Source organism: Sarcophilus harrisii, chromosome 4 (genome assembly GCF_902635505.1).
Source record: "Sarcophilus harrisii chromosome 4, mSarHar1.11, whole genome shotgun sequence".
Lineage (NCBI taxonomy): Eukaryota > Metazoa > Chordata > Mammalia > Dasyuromorphia > Dasyuridae > Sarcophilus > Sarcophilus harrisii.
Genome location: NC_045429.1, coordinates 8,817,013 through 8,839,760, shown reverse-complemented (window position 1 = coordinate 8,839,760; position 22,748 = coordinate 8,817,013). Strand labels below are relative to the sequence as shown.

General features: G+C 39.7%; 1 protein-coding gene across 2 annotated transcripts; it reads right to left on the bottom strand.

The window, feature by feature from the left end:
* Positions 1–18,559: 18,559 nt before the first annotated feature.
* On the bottom strand, positions 18,560–20,122 carry LOC100932269 (sodium-dependent lysophosphatidylcholine symporter 1-like). 2 transcript variants are annotated; one of them, XM_031968396.1, is made up of 2 exons: positions 19,136–20,122; positions 18,560–19,051 (listed from the first exon to the last, which is right to left on the bottom strand). In XM_031968396.1, exons 1-2 carry the CDS (start codon positions 20,120–20,122, stop codon positions 18,560–18,562), a joined length of 1,479 nt encoding a protein of 492 aa, XP_031824256.1. The 2 variants fall into 2 exon arrangements, with proteins under 2 accessions (XP_031824256.1, XP_023357419.2); XM_023501651.2 differs by having other exon boundaries at positions 18,560–20,122.
* Between the last annotated feature and the right edge of the window lie 2,626 nt (positions 20,123–22,748).

Genomic DNA, 22,748 nt, shown 5'->3' with positions numbered 1-22,748 from the left:
GATGGATGGAGAGAGAGAACAAGAGACAGACAGAGACAGAGAGATACAGAGAGACAGAGAAACAATTGTGTCGCCAAAAAGATCAGAGCACATGTTCAACTCAAGTGCTTCAGTCCAGCAAAGCAGGAACTTCCCCTGATTGTTTTCATTATAAAGAAAAAACAACTATAACGTTTTCCTAAGACTTAACTTAATCAATCTTTACTATTTTTTTTTATTCTGTGCTAGGCACTGGGGATACACATTCAGAAACAAACAAACAAAAAACCTCCTGCCTTGAAGGAGCTTACATTCTAATTGATCTAATATAAAGGCTGTTCTATTGAGCATTTTGAGTCGTATACAATATTACTGAGTAGACCAGAGGATATTATTTTAGCATTATTCTACTTGAAGTATGGTCTAAGACCTGGACCCCAAAGATAGAATTACACCAAGGAAAACTTATAAAATTCATCAGAGAATATTGTCAGAGGGCTGACACATTCATTGCATTGATAGAGCGAGAACCCTGACTGAAACCTCATTATCTAAATTCACATTTTCCTATAATTTATCTCTTTTCTTTTTATTTTTTTGAGCCCCATTCAATTCTCTGTGTTGCGAATGGACTGAATTCTTGTAATTGGCAATGAATTTTCCACAATTTGCATTCATTTCTCATAAATGCTTGGTAAATATCCACATTGTTGGCTGTGAAACTAACTCTGATGAGTAGACAGAGATTTCTTGGCAAGCCACAGTTTCTTTAGACATTCAGAATTCTTTCAGTCTTCCCCTAGGAAGAGGTCCCTATCCAAGTAGTTAATAAGTGTTTATCACCTTTAGCTGAAGTCTAATGAAGAAAGCCTTGATAATTTGTCTCTTAAGAAAGACAAGCTGATTGCCTAAGATAAGAAAAGTTTCTAATAGCTACTTTCCTCAGCATTTAGGAGTGCTATTGATTTGATTTAACACACACGAGAGCATTACAATTTGATCTGAAATTTCATCTTTTCCTTTTTCTATTGCCTTGTATCTATGTTGTATCAGCCTGGTAGAAGGTAAGCACCTTGAAGGCAGGGAACATTTTGGTTTTGTTTTTATGTCTTTGGCTCCTGTGTTTTATACATAGTATGTGCTTAATAAATATTTATTGAATTGGATTAAACTTAAGGTATCTCTAAGAATCCAAAACAATTATAAAAGAGAGTCTTGTTTTTTCTATTAATAAAGCAAGGAATCTGTTGGTATGTTGGTAATATGAGAAGGTGTATTTTAGGTGGTCCATTTTCTTTGAGAAGATTCTTTGGGATTAGATAGTGATCTTTCTCCTGAGATTTGACCATTCAATGAAATGGGTTTCTTTTGTTGTTGAAGTTGCAAGTGATACTCTGTATTTAAATTAGCAAATGTGGGTAGACCAATGAGGTTTGTGTTTGATGAAAGGCAGAACAAAGAACAGCACTCTTTGATATATAAATATATATATTTCAAAGATTGCTGTTTTTTGTATATACATATGTATGTACACACACAGAGACACACAGAATAAAGGCAGAAATATAAAATGAGGATGGAAGCTTCCTGCTTCATCAAGTCTTTGTTTCTACTGCTAGCCACTAATTAGGGAGCATCTTGGGATCAAGAAGATAATTCTCACCTCACACTCAACGTAGCTTTCTTGTCTTTTTAAGGAAAAGTCCCTGAAGAGATTTTGGGGGTACACACTCATATTCGGCAATTTAATAGCAGTGACAAAGGAAATTTCTATCTCAAAGTTAGATAGTTGTCTGGGACCAAGGACCTTGAACTGAACTCTAGTCTGCCCTTATCAAGGAGAGGCTTTCTAGCTCTTGTTCCCCAGAAGAGGATAGTATAGACCATCAGATGTCCTGAAAGAGACTACATGACTAAAGCCCATGACTAAAGCTACGTGACTAAATGACAAGCAGAAATCGTCAGTAAACATCAATCTGTCATCAAACATTCATCAAGTGCCTGCCATTATGCTGCCATTGAAGTTACAACTGCCCCAAAGGCCAGAGTCCCTGCTTCCAAGGAGGGGAGGTTGGAGCTGTGATGTCCACCAGGAAGTACAAGAAAAGGAGAATTCTGTAACCACAAAAATGGTTGCCCAGGCCATGAACATGTGTACTTGGGTGGGCCTCCATCCCTGTGCTCTAATTCAAGCTGTCTGACCATATATGCTTTCAATGTGCATGTCCTTCATGTATGTTCTTTGGGGTCATATGTTAACATGTATAAAGCATTTTGTAAAGTTTAAAAGGGAATATAAATACTGGATGTTACTGTTCTTAATGTTATCATTTCTATTATGATGATGATGAGTTCTCTGTATGTTTGCTCACTTGATTGGTGGCTTGAAAATCTGCATAATAGTATCTTAGACATGTTATATATACATGGGAATGAGGGGAGACTTTTCTTATGTTTTTTGCTATATTATTTGAGTAAGTGTTTATTGTTTCACACTAAAGTATCTTTAATTGTCTGGTAGAAGTAAATACATTAGTAGAGGCTTTTTGAGTTATGACTGAGTGACCAATAGCATAATCTCAAACTTTGGTTTTCCAAGCCCAAATACTACACACCAAACTATCTTTTAAGTGCAAAACATTGTCAATTTTCTCATGTCTCGGATGAGAAAACAGTGTTGTGGGTGCAGTAGAATTATTTAATGCCATTTATTGTGGCTGATTTGACCCTAGTGAACAATAATGTCTTGATCTAAACCCATCATTCTGATCATCTCTATTGGATTGTATTGAAGACTTCTGTCCTACCTATATATCATCTGTCTCTTTATTATCTATCTATCCATCCATCATCTATCTATCTATCTATCTATTATGTCTGTCTATTATCTATCATCTGTCTGGCTCTCATTTATCTATATATTTTATAAACACTCATGGTATTGTTTCTTTGATCTTATGTAAATTCATCCTCAATTGAATTTTACTCTGCTGGCCCAAAGGCTTCTATGAAAAATTGTCTCCTTAGTATGGTGAAATGTGTATGTGTGTGTGTGTGTGTGTGTGTGTTTTAAAAAATAAAAAAAAAATATGGTGGCGTATTAAGATTGTGGACTCAGTCTTGAGTTTTGGTCTTGCTTTGTTATGTACTTACTTTTTAAGGATCTCATTTGATTTTCCCAATAATACTGTAAGGTAGAGGCTGTTATTATCCACATTTTACTGTTGAGGAACTGAGGTAGAGAGATGAAGATGAATGGATATGGATGATGAGTGGAATTGAAAAGAGATGAAGCAATTTGCTCAGAATACAATAGCTATTACATATTTGTGGCAGGATTGGAACTAGGTTAATCTGCCTATTTTGTAAGATCTGTGATCAGTGGGTTCACATTGGTCTCTAAGATCTAAGTTCCCAATTATAAGCAACTGAGTAAGGCACATTTTGTTTCTTTAAATAAAATAGTTCATCTGCATGGAGGGAGCATCCTTTTTATTCTTGAAGGAATCAATAATTTTATGTCCATCTAAAAATCTTCTCAGAAGAACATTAAAAAAAACACAAACACACTGACAAACCCAGGCAGGTATTAGTTTGGATTTAAAGCATGTTTTCCCTTCTAGGAATCTTTCCTGGCTATTCTTCTTCAATCTACTCACTCTAATCATTCTGAACACACACTTAGCCAAAGGAATTTAAAAACTGGACCACAAACCAAAAATGACAACAGATTTATCCTGCTTTTGAGTCTGGTGGCATCAAGACAATTATTGAACTGAATACAAAATCAAAGTCCTTTAAAAACTATCTATAATCTATAAGTCTTTCTGTCTATCTTTCTATCCATCCATCCATCTATCATTTGTTTCTCTGTCTATCCATCATCTGTCTATATATGTTTGTTTGCCCATCTATCTATCATCTGTCTGTCTATATATTATCTATTTATCTATCCATCCATCCATCCCTCCTCTTTTTCTCTCTCCTCTATTTATCTATCTATCCATCCATCTATCCATCTATTATCTATCTCTTTTTATCCATCATCTTTCTATACATCTGCATGTCTGCTATCTATCTACTTACCTATCATCTGTCTATTATTTATCCATCTATCTGTCTGTCTATCTATCTATCTATCTAATCTATCCATTCATCTATCTATCTACCTATCTATTATGCCTGTCTATTATTTATCATCTGTCTGTCTATTATTTATCCATATATTTTATAAATACTCATGGAATCTCAGAGAACATCTACTCTAGTCTTCTCATTCTTTAGATAAGAAAAGTTAGACCATTCAGATAATGACATGAACTGGAAACCAGGCCCAGGTCATCATCATTAACAACAAGCATTTATTAAGCTCCTTCTGTATGCTGGACATTGGAGAATAAACGTCCCTCACCCCGACCTTTAGTCCCTGATCTCAAGTAGTTTAATTCTAAAAAGAGAGGGAATGGACAGGCCACCGGGCCACACAGGTTGGACAGTGTCAGAAGGAAGGGTCTACTGGCAGGTAGTTCCTTTTTTTTTCCTATCAAATATCTGCTTCGCTTTGCTTTCCTTTCTTCCCTTTGATCTTTCTCTTTCTTCATTGCTTCTTTTCACATCTTACTCTCCATCTTGACTAATCCATGTGTGTGTATGTGCACGTACATGTGAGTGTACGAACATGGGTATATTAAGCCATCCCCCTCCTCCTGCTACCTTTTTTGCTGATGCAGCAGGGCATCCAGCGCTTCAGCAAGTAGGTCCTGGCAATATTTCCCTATGTATCTATTTCAAAGGATGTATTGTTTTTATGCAGCAATAAACTCTACAAGACCCCCCCCCCCCAGTAAAGTGTAAATTCCCTGAAAAGAGCTAAGTCCAAATACCTAGTCAAGGGATTGTGATCATTATTGGTGTCTGCCACTTTCCACTTGTTTTCTAGAAAGCTTTCTCTTATTTGCTCTCTCTAAGTGGTCCCACTGGGGTAAGGGAGAAGGGGCTCTAGGCTTCCTGGTTGTTTCATAAACCAGGCTGATTTCATTAAACACCAGCAAGCCAAACGTGAGGCAGCTGAAATACATGGCTTTGGTTAAATTTATAAGAATAATAAAATGGAAGCAGCTCCTCTGTATCTCTCAGTATTTTTCTGAGAGCAGATCAGCAGAACAGCATAGACAGCATTCTTTCGGGCCCAGATGAATACATGAAAATAATTTATTCCTTACACCACAGAATCGGAGTATGAATAGATGCACTTGTGAATAGAAGCACAGAAACATGTCTCAGCAAGGATGCTTGAAATGTTCCTAGAGTGTTTTTAAATGTGGTTTTCTGTGTCTTCTCCTCTCAACTTTTGGGGAAGATATTATAGGAAAAACAAAAAACAGCAGACCCTCACTCTCTTCTGTCATTCCCTTCCCCCAACCAGAAGGAAAAGGAGCCTTTGTTTCCCCTTTGCTTGTGTTGAAATGGGTGCAAATTTTTTCTTTGGGATGTCGTCAAAAAGCCCAGCTGGACCTTTAGCTTAGGGAAAGGGGTCTGCTGACACAAGGAGATTAAAGGGAAGATTAAGAATATAATTGACAATATATTTTCCCAAGAACGTCTATGTTTTCTTCAGGAAATTCCTGGGTGGGGGCGAGGTCACGGTATAATGGAAAGAGTGATGGCTCTGGAATGGGAAAGTCCAATCTCATCTTTAATACTAACTCCCTGGGTTGCTGAGGAAAACCTTTCATATGCTTGGGCCTCAATTTCCCTCTCTGTAAAATGAGGGATAGGACCGGGTGGTCCCTGAGGTCCCTTCCAGCTGATCTATGATCCAACAAGCAAAACAAATACTTCCATGAATTTTTGCTCATGAATAATTCAGGCATTAGCAAGACCAGCAGCCATGAGGGCCAGTAAAAGTGCTGCCCCTTTGAAGGGTCAATCTAGTTTGAGACAGGGAGATCCAACCTTGTTACCAACAGAAAGCTACCAATGGCAGACCCCTCCTGGGTCTGAGCTAAGGTTCTGGTTGAAGTGGAGGAGGAGGAGAGACTGGATTTTATGCTCCTCCCCCATTCCAAAAGGCCAGGACCTAATGAAAGATTAAATAATTAGGATCTCAGTCAGGCCCCTCCATTTGCCTGAGAAGGTGGTTTGTGTTTTCCTCCACCTGTGAGACTTCGTTGGTCTATTGACAGGAATTTATGAAATACTTTCTATGTGCAGCTAATTGATGCAAAAAAGGAAAAACAACAACAAACAAAAAAATAATCCTGCCTAACTTCAAAAAGCTCATATTCTCATGGGGGAGATAATAGTAAAACAGAAAGTCCGTGCAAGAAATTTAATCTCAAAGAGAAAATATGGGGGAGGGACATGATCCGGGAAAGACTTTGGAAAACTCAGGCTCATCCCAAGGAATCTAAGAGGGATTTCTATATCTTCCATCTCCCCAAACAGAAAAAAATTCCACTATCGAAAAGTGTAGCTTTGTAGCAACTTAAAAATATTTTCGGCAAATTCATCATGATTTAGAACCAAAATATCTTTATTTAAAACATTCTCTCTTGAACCAATAGAATAAAAATTTATGTCCCTTTTTCTGATTCTTTTACTTATGAGGAATTGAAAATTGATTGCAATTTCTTAGTTGTTGCTTTAGAAATGTCTATTTATAGAGCCCAAGGATCAACCATCATCCCCCAAAGCAACCACTGCCACCTCCGCCATCATATCCCATGACCCCTCAGTAGTGGTATATGGTAACATCAATCAATAAGTATTTATTAAATATCTACTCTGTGCCAAGCATTGGAGATATAAGTACAAAGAAAGAAACAATCCCCCTTCTCCTTGAGTTTATATGTTAATGGGGGAGATATTATCCACCAATGAGAACCATCTGCAGAACTTGAGAAAGATGTGCTTTATTGTACATGGCCATTGACACATTGTCCTCCCCATGAGATGAAGAGTTCCTTGAGTCTAGAGATTTTTTTTTTAATTTTTTTTAATTTTTATGTATACCCAATGCTAAACACAGTACCTAACCTATAGCAGGTGCTTAATAAATATTGATTGACTTCATTACTATACTCTAGTCAGACTATATTTCACATAATATGTGTGGTTTTAAATCCAACACTTTAGGGAGACATTGATGAAACATAGAAATCCAGAAGAAGACAGATGATGTTGGGGATGGGAAACCATGCCAAAAACTATCCAGAGAAATAAGTAATGATGTTTATATCGGGAAAGGGAAGCCTTCAGAGGGATATTATAGGTGTCCTAAATTACTTAAAGGGCTATATAAAAAAAAAGTTTAGATTTGGGTTTTACTTGATCTTGGAGGGCAGAACCAGAACCAATGGGCAAATGTTCTAGAATTCTGCAGATTTAACTATTTCCTAACAGCAAGAGCATTTAACAGAAGAATGACCTGTCTCCATAGATAATGGATTCCTCCTTTCTAGAGACTGTATGATTATTTGTGACAATTTTGTAGAGGGGATTCCCTGGTTAGGTTTAGTTGGATGGGAAGGACATAGGATGATAAGACCCTTAGAGATGATCTAGTTCATCTATAACGTCTTACCACACATCTACCATTCTCCATGTCCTTTTTCCTCCCAAGGGTGCCAGCAATAGTTCAGCAATTCCATTTGCAAATTCTTCTTAGTGGCAGCTGGATGGTGCACTGAATAAAGCTCTGATCCTGGAGTCAGGAAGAGTTTAATTCACATTTTTTAAAATAGATTTTTATTTATTTTATATACATATTTTATTTACAATGTCTCCCTAAAGTGTTGGATTTAAAACCACACATATTATGTGAAATATATTCTGACTAGAGTATAGTAATGAAGTCAATCAATATTTATTAAGCACCTGCTATAGGTTAGGTACTGTGATTATAGCATTGGGTATACATAAAAGTTAAAAAAAATTAAAAAAAACAATCTCTAGACTCAAGGAACTCTTCATCTCATGGAGAGGACAATGTGTCAATGGCCACGTACAATAAAGCTACAGATAGGAAAAATTGAGGGTTTTCTCAGAGGAATGAAGAATTAAGGATTGGAAAAAACTTCCCATAAAGGGAGGGATTTATTTATATGCATGGGTAATTTTACAGCATTGACAATTGCCAAACCTTTTGTTCCAATTTCTCCCTTCCTTTCCCCCACTCCCTCCCCTAGATGGCAGGATGACCAGTAGATTTTAAATATATTAAATTAGATACACATTAAATATACATGACCAAACCGTTATTTTGCTGGACAAAAAGGATCGGACTCTGAAATATTGTACTATTAGCCTGTGAAGGAAATCCAAAATGCAGATGGGCAAAAATATATGGGATTGGGAATTCTATGTAGTGGTTCTTAGTCATCTCCCAGAGTTCTTTCACTGGGCGTAGCTGGTTCAGTTCATTACTGCTCCATTGGAACTGATTTGGTTCATCTCATTGCTGAAGATGGCCACGTCCATCAGATTAATTCACATTTTGCCTCAGACACTAGCATTGTGACCCTAAGAAAATCACTTAATTTCTGGACTTCAGTTTAACAGAAAATATTTGTAAATATTTGCACCATTTGACCTTTCTTCAAAACTGCTGTAATAGAAGCATAGGGATAGTTAAATAGTGAAAATAGTACAGTGAAAAAAAAGATCAATGGACTTGAGTTAGGAAGTTGTTTTTGTTGTTCAGTTGTTGTTATGTTCAACTATTCATGACCCCATGGAGTATAATACACTAGCCTCTTCTATCTTCTATTATCTCCTGAAATCCGTTCCAGTTTGTGTTGATTATTCTATTCATCCCATCCTCTGTTGACCCTTTCTCTTTGCATCCTCATTCTTTCCCAAATTAGGATCTTTTCCAGTGAGTCTCATTTTCTTACTCTGTAGCTAGAGTTTTGAAGCTTCAGATTCAGTATTTGAATCTTCAGGGAAGAGTTTCAATTAATTTCTTTAAATACTGACTGATTTGATCTCCTTGCTTTCCAAGGGACTAACAAACGTCTTCTCTAGCCCCACAATTGGGAAGTACTGATTCTGGGGAGCTTAGCTTTCCTTACAGTCCAATTCTCACAGCCATACATCACTACTGGAAAAAAAAACCAGCTGTGACTCTATGGACTTTTGTCATCAAGGTGATAGCTCTGCTTTTTAGCAGACTGTCCAGATTTGCCATAACTTTTCTTGCAAGGAGCAAGCATTTTTAAATTTCAGGGCTGTTCTCCCATCTGCAGCGATCTTTGAGCCTAAGAATATCAAATCTAACACTGCTCCTGTTTCTTCTCCTTCTATTTGCCAGAAAGGGATGAAACCAGTTGCCAAGATCTTAGGGTTTTTTTGATGTTAAGCTTCAAGCCAGCTTTACAACCTCCTCTTTCACCCTTCTTAAGCAGTTTCTTAATTCTTTTTTTATCCTCTGCACATATGAGATTGTTGATATTTCTTATGACAATCTTAATTCTGAGTTTTGATTTCTCCAGTCTGGCATTTCACAAGATATACTCTGCATAGAAGTTAAATAAATAGGGCAACAGTAAACAGCCTCATTATATTTCTTTTTCAGTCTGAAACCAATCACTTGTTACATGTTCGGTTCTTACTGTTGATTCTTGATCTGCATTCAGGTTCCTCAGGAGACAAGTACGATGATTTGGTCCCCCCATCTCTTTGAGGATTTGCCACATTTTACTGTGATCTTAAACCTCAAATGGGGTTATGAACACAACTGAAAAATGACTGAATGACAAACACTTTCAATGGAGCAGAAGGAAAGATGTTTTGCTTGAACTCCTTTGCTTTCTCCATAATCCATAGTCAGAAAGACCTAAGTGCAAATCTGGCCTCAGACACTTGCTAGCTGTGTGATCCTGGGTAAGTCAAGTACTTAAACCTTTTTGCCTCATTTTCCTCATCTGTAAAATGAACTGAAGAAGGAAATGGCAAACCACTCCAGTGTTTCCAAGAAAATGCCAAATGGGGTCGGGAAGAGTTGGACGTGACTGAAACGACTAAACAACAATGATAGGAGCGTACCAAAGCATGACAATGTTCTCCAAATCAATCCATCAGTGAGTCAGTCAGGCAGTCGATAAGCATTTGTTAAGTACTTATAAAGACAGAGGACAGAAAACAGAGAAGTCTCAGAGGGAGGCAGAAGACAAAGATTTATTGAGCACCTTCTAGGTGTCAGGCTTTGTGCTAAACCCTGAAAAACAAATAAAATAACAAAGGAAGACATTGCCTACCCTCAAAGAGCTTACTTTTTTTTTTTTTATTAAAGGGTTTTATTTAAAAAAAATATATGTATGGATAATTCTTCAAAATTAACCCTTGTAAAACCTTGTGTTCCCATTTCTCCTTCCTCTTCTCTCACCTCCTCCCCTAACAATGAGAGTTGATGAAGGCCATCCGAAGGTAGCAAGGGCGGCATCCAGCTGCCATCAACAAGTCAGAGGAGTTTACTAAGTGCCTACTGGGGATCCCAAGAAAGGCAAAGGATGATTCCTGCCCTCCAGGGAAAGATGAAACACAGAAAAGAAAAATGGAACACTCTGGGAGTGGGGAAAGAGGGCTAGCTGGACATGAAAGGTGGCTTGTGCGTGTCAATTGTGTGTGTGTCAATTCCCAGTCAAGTTCCTGATTTCTGTTATACCAAATAGGTGGCCCATTGAAGAGAGTTAGCAAGGTTTCCTGATAGCCCGTCTGCCTCTGGACTCCTGCCCTTATTCCCTCTGTTCCAAGTCTTCCATCATGGGTGAAATAGCACCTGGATAAGCTCTCTTCCATAGGACAGCCCTCCCCAGTTCTCCTGACCTTCCCCAGCTGCATGTCCCTTCACTCTGTCACCACAGATGTGGTTATTAATATTTAGGTGGAGGGTTTAAAAAGGTTTTTTTTGTTGTTCTTGTTTAGAAAAGGCTGCATCATGTGGCAGAAGAGTGATGGATCTAAAGAATTCCTGGAGGATTTTCTGGAGTCAGACTCTGGATTCAAATCTTGTTTTGGCTGCCTCCTAACTGTGGGACTTCAGACAAGTCACTTGACTTCTCATGGTCTCAGAAACCCCAGTCACCAAATTTTACAGCTGGAGAAATCATTAGCAGCCACACAGTACAACCCACTTCTGAACCAGAATTTCCCCCCAAATATCCCTTCTCCAACACATGTCATCCAATCTTTGCTGGGAGACTTTGGAGAAGAGGAGCTCACTCCCTGCCAAGGCAGCCCATTCAGCTTGGGGATGGCTCTTCTGGCTAGGAAGCTTTTGTCCCCCCTGGTATCAAAGCTAGATTTGTCTCTCGGTGACTTCTCCTAGCTCCTAGCTCTGTTTCTGGTGTCAAAGCGAGTAAGCTTGAGCTCTCTTCCATATGACAGCCTTTCAAGTACCTGATGGCACTTGGCATGATGGGTAGCAGCTGTAAGTCATTTCCTCGGTTCCTTATTGATATGCTTATTAACAATGGTGCTGAGGGTTTAATAAAGAGCTGATTGTGATTTCCTCAAGGCTCTAATGGATCAGGTTCAATCATGGGGGCTCAGCCATTGTCTCTCTGGATTATTGTTCCACTTGTAGAAAAATTCCTTATATAACCGTGGTAGAGTTTAGGCCAAAAGTCCTCAGGTTCAATGCAAGCATTCAAGGCGGTCCATGCAGATAGTGTATGGGGAGGAAGGAAACAAATATTATATTATCCTGCTAGCAACCCTGGGAGGGGAGAACACTATTACTGTTCCCATTTTACAGATGAAGAAACTGAGGAAGAAAGAAGCTAAATGACTTGCCTATGGTCACACAGCTAGTAAGTTTCTGAAGCAGGATTCAATTCCTTATTTCAAGTCCTATCCCCCATCCGTGGTGTCACATAGGAACTAGGATTTGAACTCAGGTCCTCCAATCCCAAGGTGCCCACTTCTCCCCCTGACCCACGTGTATCATTTCCCAGCTATTGGAGGTTGATGGAGCCCCTATTTTGCAGGACACTTTTTCTTCTAACTAATTTCTCTGGTCATTAGTGAGGCTGCCTTAAACTTGAGAACCTACTGAAATCTGCATGGCTAAGTGCACAGGAGAAGATGCACTGTTTTCTGTCACTCAGGTTTTTGGTCTGTGGCCCAGGGAAGCTGAGAGCCTTGGGTTTTGTTGGTGAGAAGCCCTCTAAAGGGGCTTAAACCTCGCTATGTAATTGATAGGAAGGGATTGGTTCCCTGGTCCCACTGGTCATCCAATGACACAAATGCACTGATGGATTTGCCTTCCTGGTGTAGCTGGAGGCGGGGTGGTCTGCCTGGGTCCCTCTGGAGTGCATCTCAACTGGCTTCATGTTGTTCTCAGGGATCTCAGCATGTGATTTAAGTCACTGCAGGAAGCAGAGATGGGGAAGAGTGTGGAGTCATTGCTGGGGCTTGGTGGAAATGGATTATTATTCTGAGCTCTTTGGTTTTTGGGGAAAGGAGAAAGGTACAGAGGGAGTGGCCAGAACCCAACTTGAGGAAGCAACTTATGGGGTATCAGAGAGGACTGAGGGAAGGCAAGAGATGCCTGAAGTTATGAAGGTTTTCTCCATCAAATTTTCCGTGCTGTGGTCCTTTTTCTTTCCTGGATGAGCTGTGGAAAGAACTCCCTAAATTACTAGGACTAGGGAGCTGAGGTGTTAAACCTGGCAGGTAACATGGTCACCCATTTTGAGAGACCTTAAATTAGCCAGAGCCTAGATTGGGTTAATTTGAGGGGTGTGTGTGTGTGTGTGTGTGTGTGTGTGTATGTATGTTGTGGGATGTATGTATGTATTTGGGGGGGCAGGTGCTTTAACTTCTAATCATTATAGGTCCAATTCTACATTTTAAAGAAGAAAATATGATGGAAAATGTCAGTATATATTTCTACAAAGATATATATGGGAGAATATCAAAGGATTATTTTTTCCAGTTTTTTAAATGGTTGGGAGCTTGTTCCTAAGGCTTCATCAGTTATTAAATAGTGTATCTTACGTCCCAGAATACTTGGGGATACACAGGTGAATATGAAATAATGCTGGCTCTCAGGAAGCTTATCTCCCATTGGTTGGATCTCATTGATTTTATTTTATTTTACTTTATTTTTTGTCTCATCAGTTTTAAATGGTATATGGAAACTCGAGTCAATAATCATCTGAGATATAAACATATTTCTTCCATTGTTACAGATGAGAAAATGGAGATTCGGTGAGATTGTGGAATTATAGAACAAGGACTGGAAGGCACTTTCAAGTCCACCTAGTCCAAGCCCTAACTCTCTTCATAAAGACATGGAGGCCCATTAAGAAGTGATTGTCCAAGGTCATACATGTAGCAGAGATTCATCTCGTATGTGACCTTGAACAAATCACTTTACTTCTATGAGATTCAATATTCCTGTTAATAAAATAAGATGTTTGGATCCTCTGCTCTCTGAGGTCCCTTCTAGCCTCCATCTATGATTACCTGGCTCTACTGCAGCCCAGTGCCTCCATATGCTGCCTAAAGTGGAAGGAAATGAGCACTTAGGCCAAAATCCTTCCCCTGCCACTGAAATCCAAGTTCCTAATTGATTTCTCCAACCAAAGAAGCTGATTGCCTCCCCAGTGAAAGGGGGAAAGGCAGAGGGGCTGTTTCAATTTAGTGGTCTGTGAGACTAATTAAATATTGTTCAAAATTTTGCCAAAGGCTATCAAAGTCATATCAGAAGCGAAGGATCTCTGGGAATCAGCAGCTGCTCAAACAGGATGTGGAGAAAGCCTGGCCCTTAGCCTAAAGGGGAGGATTTCTGTGGCAACATGGCAGCAAATATTCTCAGTTTCCCCACTCTGACTGAGGTCCAAGTCATTGCTGCCTCAAGTTTCCCATAATGCTCCAAAAGATGCTGATGAATGACACTTTGCTATCCAGAGCAGTTTTGTTTTGCTGATTAGCAATTTGTTTTCTCTTCTTACAAGAACCATGAGGAGCAGGAATATATTTCTTTTTATTTCTCCAAAGATGAGGTTTTCCAGGTATGAGTAAAGTGATTTTGACCCGGGGAAAATCTATATAAACATTGCCCATCACATATAACAACAACAGAACTGCAAAATGGACCATAATATATTTGAAAAGGGTTCTCATAACACAGCAGAATATTAAAGAAGCACAAGGGTACTTTTCCCCCAAGACAGCCCTATAGCAAAACCTGGTGCTCTCAGGTTCCCTGGCCACAGACCAAGAACCTGAGCAAGAGAAGAGATTGACATATACTCTCCAGACAAGGAGGACGAAGACCAGTAGATGTTTTTAGAACACATGACTGATGGGTCAAAACCTTCTTGAAATACTTTTGGCACAAGCAGCCTTCATTTCCGTGAGCTCCAGGACAAGATTATAAGATATATATTATTGCATTTGTTGACTGTAACAAAAAATGGAAGAGCAGTGGATGGAACCTGTGAAATGACTATGATCCAACAACAAAGTTGGAAGGTCCTTCTGCATGGACTGTCCTTATCCCTAGAGATGGAGAGTCAACAATACATTGATCAGGAAACATCCAAGCATTTGTGGAAGATTTGTGGAAACAGAAAGACTTATGGGGGGAATTCAGGATCTGGTCATTGATACCAGCAATTAGAAGGGAGCTTGAGTTAAAGATCCTGGAATTCATGATCAGTGTAGATTATGAAAGGAAATGGGAGAAATTGTACAACATATAACAGTTTTGCAGGATATAAGAATTAAGCACCAATAAAATTCATAATAAGACATGGTCTGAGAACTAGAATTATACATTATATGCTCACCATTTTCATGGACTCGGACCACAAATTTCCATACCACAAATCTCCATTCGACAAATACAGATCTCAAAATATCTTGGAGAGCTCGAGCATTAACAGTCCCTGGTCCTAGAATAATAGTAACCACTGAGCTGCTATCAAACCTAGCGTAAGTAGGAATTAGGATAATGATCCCTAGTGTCTATGTGTCAACATATATATTTTACAGATGAGTGAGTTCATTGATGGAGGAAGCTCCTGTAAAAAATCCCTTCACTAATGCAGTTTGGCAGTTTTTCTGGGGCACTGAATGCTAAAAAGCCCAGGGTCATTTTGGAAGCATATGCCACAGGAAGGATTTAACCTAGATTTTTCTGACTCAGTTACTGGTTCTTATCACACTATCTCTTATTGAGGTATAAATTATTTTTTTTTTTTGACTCTAAATTTGGCAGAAGGTTGTCAATCTTCCTCCCTCTTTCCCAGGATTAAAAGAAAAAGGGTTTTTAGAGAACTTTAGATTCCGATAGAGGAAGTGAGAATAAACAACTGTTTGGGTTAAAAAGACCTCAACATCCTAGTGGACTGTGAGCTCAATGGGAATCAACAGCATGCTATGGCAGCCAAAAAAAAAAAAAAGACCCCAAACCATCAGAATGGAGTGTCCAGCATGAAGGAAGTGCTTTTCCTTCTCCTTGTGACCAAACCACCAATAGAAAATTGCATTCAATTCTGGCTGACAATTAATGGTGTCTGGGGTGTGTGTGTGTGTGTGTGTGTGTGTGTGTGTGTGTGTGTGTGTGTGTGTCTGTGATCCGGATTAACTACTTCCTGGAAGATAAGGAGATATTTAGCCTGAGGGTGAGAGGATTACAGAGACAGAATAACTATCTAGGAGAATGGAAAGGACTATCTTATAAAAGGAAGGTCAAGATGTTGGATTTTACCTCCAAGTATAGAATCAGAGGCAGTTGCTAGATATTGCAGAGGGGAAAATTTGGGCTCAATGGAAGGAGGATTCTCTAACAATGGGAGCTTTACCAATGTGGGATGGACTACCTTAAGCTTGAATGTTTTTGTCTTTTTTTTATTTTTTATTTTTTAAGGGAGGTATCCAAATGAAGACTGGATATTTTCATAATTAGGATTTCTAAAAAAAAATTTCTGGTTGAGGCAAGAATTGGCTTGGGTATCTTGGAGAAGCCCTCCTCATTTACCTTTGTTGTGGGTCAAGGAAATGGGAAATTCCACCTCTTCTGATACAGGAGGAACTTAGCATAGTGTTATTATTTGTACAATAGGGCATCCTTGGATATATCGTTTCTTTAATCATTTCTGATTTTTTTTAAACAAATGTAATTTTTTGTTTCAATACCTTTTTGTCTGAAGTATTTATCTCTGTAATGGGCTTATAGCTCATAGCATGTGAGTGGATTTCCATCCCACAACAGCTTTGACTCGAGAAGAAACTCTGAATAGATTTTAAATTACCCATTCATCAAGTGATTATGAGATAGAATTCAGTACTTGCTGTTTCTTAAGCAACCAAACAAAATGAGACAATTACCTGGGCAGTTTTCTTTCTGTAATAGAGAAGGAGAGTAACATTCATTATTTAATAAAAATAACAGAGACCTGGGTTTAAGACCACCTTTCCTGAGTCATTCAGCTTATAACAATTTGAATATGATGAGAAATGGAAATAAGAAGCAGAGATACTTGGAAATCCTTGCTATTGAATATTTTAGAAATTTCATGGAATGGGAAAAATGGAGAAGGGTTTTTGCAGTTCTTCTCAGATGAGGAAAATCAAAAGCTGAATTAAAATAATGACCCATCAATGTTTAATCAATGAATGACACTCATCAATACAATTTAAAGAAGCAGTTTGTCTCTATTTCAGTTATAAGTCAAGAATGCATGCTTACAAGTGGTGCTTTTTTCCACTGGTGTACAAAAGGAGTAAGAAACAGGTAATAGAGGCAGTTTGATGGGGCCAAGGCAGATCCAACAGGAAGGTGGGGATTTTTTTAGAGCTGAACATAATTATTGCATTTCAGTAAATCGGTTAACATTAAGCATCTACTGTGTTGTAGATATTCTGGCTAGGGTCAGAAGTGTTACAAAAGTCAATTCCTCAAGGAGCCTTCAAGGAACTTGTAGTCTAAAAATAATATTTTGTCTTTATTTTCCCCAATTCTTAAAGGAAGGCATAATGGTATAAGGAACAGCATGCTGGAGTTGGACTAAGAAAGACCAGGATTTAGATTTCATTTCTGATACATAAGCTTATGACCATGGGAAGTCAATTAAGCCTCTGTGAATCTTAGTTTATAAAATAAAGATTAACATTATTTGTAAAATGGGATAATGACCCCTGCTATACCTACTTCCTAGGTTGTTATAAGGTTAAAAAGAGAAATATATGTAGAGTACTATAAAAATCTGAGTTATTTCCATTTCTGGCCAGAGAATTGACTTGAGGGAAGAAATAGTCATAAATGTACTGTTTTAAGAAATACACAATATCTTTAATCCTTCAGAGATGAAAGTACAAGTAGAGTAGAGAATCTCTAAGATACAAGTGACCCATGAAATCTTTGAGTCTAGCTGGTGCCTCAAAAGCTGGAGCCTTTGTTTAAATAAATCCAGGAATATGGGAGCCACTATTCAACCTGAGATAGTCCTGGCTTCTGCTGAGTAACCTTAATTGTTAAAATGTTTTCTCTTAAATCAAGTCAAAATCCAGACTTTGTTCCTGTTCTAGGGGGAGGCGACCCTTAGTCCTAAAGTGGAAGGAAATGAGCACTTAGGCCAAAATCCTTTCCTGTGGAGGTCCATTCCTGTGGAGGACAATCTTCTTCAAATTCTTCTACTCTAGAAGAGCTGAATCTTCTAAGCTAGAAGGACAAATATCCTGGGATGGAGAAGACCCTGAAATGGGGAAAATGGGAAAATGACCCACTTATAGACACTGCTTGTCTCCTTGCAGTGATTGTGGGGGAGTTAGAAAGTGGGAAGCAGCAGTAAGCATTTTTCTGGTGTAATGCCTAATACATAATCTTTGTCTATTGAGCAAAACAAGTAGATTTCTTGTAGAGGGATTAGACTACAATCATACTAACCCCACAATCACAGAAAATAAAGGACATTATAACATATTTTAGTTAAATGGTAGGATGGATCTTGTGGGGAGTTGGGTCCACTGGCATAATTAGGGCAGGGCTATCTGGACTTTGCCTTAGATTAGGCTGGTGGTGTTTTTATTTTTTCTTCTTTAAAATATAATAGGATTCTCTCTGGGAGAAGGTTTCTCAGAGAGGTTTTCGGGAGGCAGCCTTAGTTTCAGTTGAAAGTAAATAATCACCCAAAATCGCAGCCAGCTGATAAAAGTTCATCTTTTATTGTGTTCTTCAGTATAGCCCGGTTAGCTCAGGCTAGTAGTAATATAACAAATAACATGAATCAACATGAAGAATTTACACATTTACACATTGTCCATTAGATCACGTGCCAGGAATCCAATAATTCCTGTCAGCTCTGGAGTACTACAATAGTCTCATCAACAATTTTTCATCTCAAGGAAATCCAATGATTCTTGCTGGTTTTCAAAAACCGAAAGAGTCTCATTTTGTGTTAGGAAATCCAATGATTCATGAAGATTTTAAAGTTCTTTTAACAGTCTAATTGTCAACCATGCTCCTTCAGTGTCAGATGTTTCTTAAATCTTCTCCTTTTTTTGAGGTTTTTCTCTTTTTCTGTTTTATCTCCAATGGACAAGGCGAATATGGCTCATTGGCACCCTAGAGGATGGTGATCAGTTCTGTAGAGTCCGTGTCAGAGCCGGCGCTTCCTGCTTCTTCCCTGATCGCCTGCAGGGCTTTGTTTTCCCGACGTTTTTCTTCATCAATAGGATACAGCTTAAATACAAACAGACCCAAAAGGATGAGGCCGATGGGGACACCAGTCACCAGAATCTTCAGAGTGAACTTGACCGTTTCGGGCTGGGAGCAGCCATTTGTCAAATAACCTGCAAAGTCAAGGCTGAGAGTAGAGATGCCCAGGGAGACACCGGAGGCAAATTTGGTGAAGAAGACGTAGAAGGAGAAGAAGATGGGTTCGTGTCCCCTGGCGTTGGGCTGCTTTAGATGGAAGTCATCAATCACGTCGGGCAGCATAGACCAAGGCAGGAGGAAGGCAGCGGCCACGCTGACCCCTGAAGCCACGGCCACCACGTAGGTGACGATCAGGTTACTCTCCATCAGGGCAATCAAGATGAGGAAGGGGACAACTGATGAGATCCCCACATACACGGCCGTCTTCTTGCCAAACCGGGTCAGGAACCACTGCCAGATGGGGATGGTAAGAGTGGCCGAGAGCATGATGGCCAGGAGCAGATTCTGAAACTCCTTCCGGAAGTCCAGGGTGTAGGTGCAGAACAAAGCAAAGTTTCCTTCTACCAGCATGAAAGCCAGAGAGATGAACAAGAAGCTGGCAATGAGTTTGATATAAGGGCCATGGCTCATGACCAGTCGGAGCCCTCGGAAAAAAGAAGGTGGCTGCTCCTTCTTCTCACAGGGCTCTCTGTGCTCCTGCACCCCCACAGACAAGATGACCGCACAGAGAACGTAGATGGAGGCGATGACTCCCGCAGCCAGCATGTAGGCATTCTTCGTATCATTCAGGGAGCTGGTAGCATGTGTCCGATTCACCTCCTCCACAAGTATGTCGGGATCTGGAATACAGGGAGTGTCCACTTTGCCTACAATTTGCCCCTGAATGGCAGCGCCCAGCACTGTACCCAGCACTTCTGCAGTCATCCGGTATGCTGTGACCGAGTCACGTTCGCTCTGTTCTGTGCTGATAAACATGGTGAGGGCCGAGTATGGAACGTGGAAACACGTCTCCAGCGTCTCAAACAGGCAATAGAAGATCAGGTACCACCAAACCTGATTACTGGAAAAGTCAGGAACGAACCAGATGAGAAAATAGGCGATCACAGCCAGTGGCGTGCAGAAGATTATCCAGGGCATTAGACGGCCCAGACGGCTCCAGGAAGATTTGCTGATGCAAAATCCTATCAAGGGGTCAGTGATGGCGTCCCAGACACGGCCCACAAACAGAATGATGGAAGCAGAGAAGGGGCCCACCTGAGCCACATCCAGCAGGAAGATCTGAAGGAAGAAGCCCAGGGTGCAGCTAGTGATCTGGTAGGGAGCACCCCCTACAGCATAGCAGAGCTTTCTGCAGATGCTCAGTTGTTTCTTCCCACCTTTCTGGGTCCGACGGTTCTCCTCACCCCGGAGGATGCCCGGGGAGAGCAGCCCGGTGGCTGAGCCGCTCTCTGCGCCCTCGCCTTTGGCCATGGCCGAGATCCGAGACGAGCTGGGGCGGCTGTGTCCGCGCTGGGCTTTGAATGAAACGCAGCAAAAGCAAAGCGCCTGGCAGCGGAGCCGGCTACGAGCTGTCTGCCCGCCCGCTTTCTTTCTTTCTTTCTTCTTTTTTTCGCCGGGTCGTGTGTGTGCGAGTATGTGAATGTTTCTCTAATCCAGAGGCTTCTGCCTCTGCTTTCTTCAGTCTCCAGCCAGCACCAAGGTGGAAGATGAAACAAGTCTCTCTCCTCGAAGAGCGAGCTTTGTGGGCTTCCTCCCAGAGCATTCCTCTCCGACCTCAGTCAATGTTTTGGAGAAATACTTCCAAGTTCCAAGACCTTTCTCCACATATCTGATCTCCCAAAGGGTAACTCCTCCTTCTGGAGGCAGGGCTTAAGGGAGGTGTCAATTCAGATAGCTCATCCTAAACCGTGTGAACTCCAATGAGTACTGAAAGATTTCTTGCTTTTAGGAGCTCTCTAAAGGTGTGAACACAAGCATTATTGTCTATCAGTATTAGCAACTTATCACCTTGTAAGGATTGGCTCTAAGGTGTGAACCAACAAGCACTGTATCAATTCTATTGAGTTAACACCAGGATTCTGCCATCACCCTTGAGTTTTCACCTTGTTTCAAGTTGAGTTGACACTAGGATTCCAACATTTAGAGAAGGAAAATTTTTGAAATAATTTAAGGTGTGCCATATTTACATTTTAACGGCCCTTTATTTTTTTCAGTAACTGTAAACAATTAAATTTAGCACTTAGTTAAAGGAAAATAGTTTATTAATCCAGGAAGGTAGTCATATATATGAAGTGAGTTCTTCACCTTCCTACTCTTATAATACAATATACTACAATTATAATACATTCTTATAGGGGTTTCCTCAACAGTGGCCCTTTATTACCATGAAGTCTTGTGTTCTAAGGTACCTTATACTATCTCTCCTCCATGCCCCCCAACCTAGATTTAAATCCTAAATCCTAGTTCTGTCTGTGTGACCCAGTATAAGATATTTAACATTCTGAATTTTCTCATGAAGATCTTGTACTAGATGATTTCTAAGATTCCTTCCTTCTAGTTCTAACTATTCTATGCTACTGTGGCCTCTCTTTCTCCACAAAACATTGTCCTGGATGTGTTCCTTGGGGTCAGTGTTGGCATCTCTGTTCATACTCAAATGCATTTATATTCATTACTTCTTTTATTTTGAACATAAAGAATCACAAAGTTGGATTGGTGTCTCATTTTATTTTCTCAAAATAGATCGTTATGATTCTAGTTGGTTTCATTGTACATCCCAAGACAAGATAAATTATTTCATAGGACCTTATGCCATGATAAACATAAGCAAATAGATCACCATGAAGATAATTAATATGCATGCATTGATCTCTGTTGTTGATGATCAATATCTTTCATGAGAAAGTAGATCTGAGGAGAGATGGAAAAACTAGGTTGGAAAATACAAGACTGAGAAATGAAAGAGTTCAAAGATTTACATCCTGTTCAGTAATCACATCTTCTCATTTCCTGTTTTCATGCCTTGATGCTGGTTATCCTTTGTGCTTTCCATTTTCTCTCCAGTTCTCATTTTCTACTTTCCTTTAAGATCCACTTCAAGCAGCACCAGCTGTTGGTGCTTTCCTCCCTAAACTTGCCTCTTGTTTACAGTGTGAGTGTGTGTGTGTTTTGGTGAGGCAATTGGGATTAAGTGACTTCTCCAGGGTCAGCCAACTAGTATTAAATGCCTGAGGCTGGATTTGAACTCATGTCCTTCTGACTCCAGGGCTGGTGTTCTATCCACTGTGCCATCTAGCTATCTTTTTGTATGTGTTTTGGGTATATATCTTTATATCCAAATTATACCCCCTTCCTTTAGAACATAAGCTCCTTGAGGGCAAGCGCTGTTCCATTTTTGCCTTTGTATTCTCATCACTTAGAACAGCACACACTTAGTGCTTAACAAACACTTGTTTATTGAACAATACATAATGGGTATTTTCTTCAGGAAGAGAATTGGAAGGCATTGAATATGGTGATATTCTGGATGATTATCATAAAAAATGTAATTGACTATATTTTGACAGATGGAAAAAGACTGGTGACAGAGCAGTCATTTCAGAAGCAGCTATCTATTTGCTGTCAGATTATTGACTGATTCTGCTATGGAATTCTGCTATGGACTGACAGACCAGATGGTGTAGAAGCCAGAGAAGACCAGAGTTCAAATTCTGCCTGTGAAATATATTGGCTACGTGACCCTGACAAGTGACTTAGTCTCTCAGCGTCTCAGACAACAAGAGAAGGTGCCCACTGGCACCTTCATCATTGGAGAGTTCCCTCTACAGTGAAATCCCCATCCAATCCTTATCTCCTAGCTACTGCTATAAATTGAAGGGAATGCCAAATCTGAATAAAGGCTAATGATGACCTTTCACTGTCTGTATTATAATAGCTCTGAATTTTAAACACTGTCCAAAATGAAAAATGGATTAAAAAATGGTACTCTGACTCTCATTATTACTTAGAGAAATTTCACTCTTGCCAAAGAGTCACCATAATGAAATATTAGCTGCTACCAAGACAGGTACTCTTGTTATTGTTGTCATAATTAAAT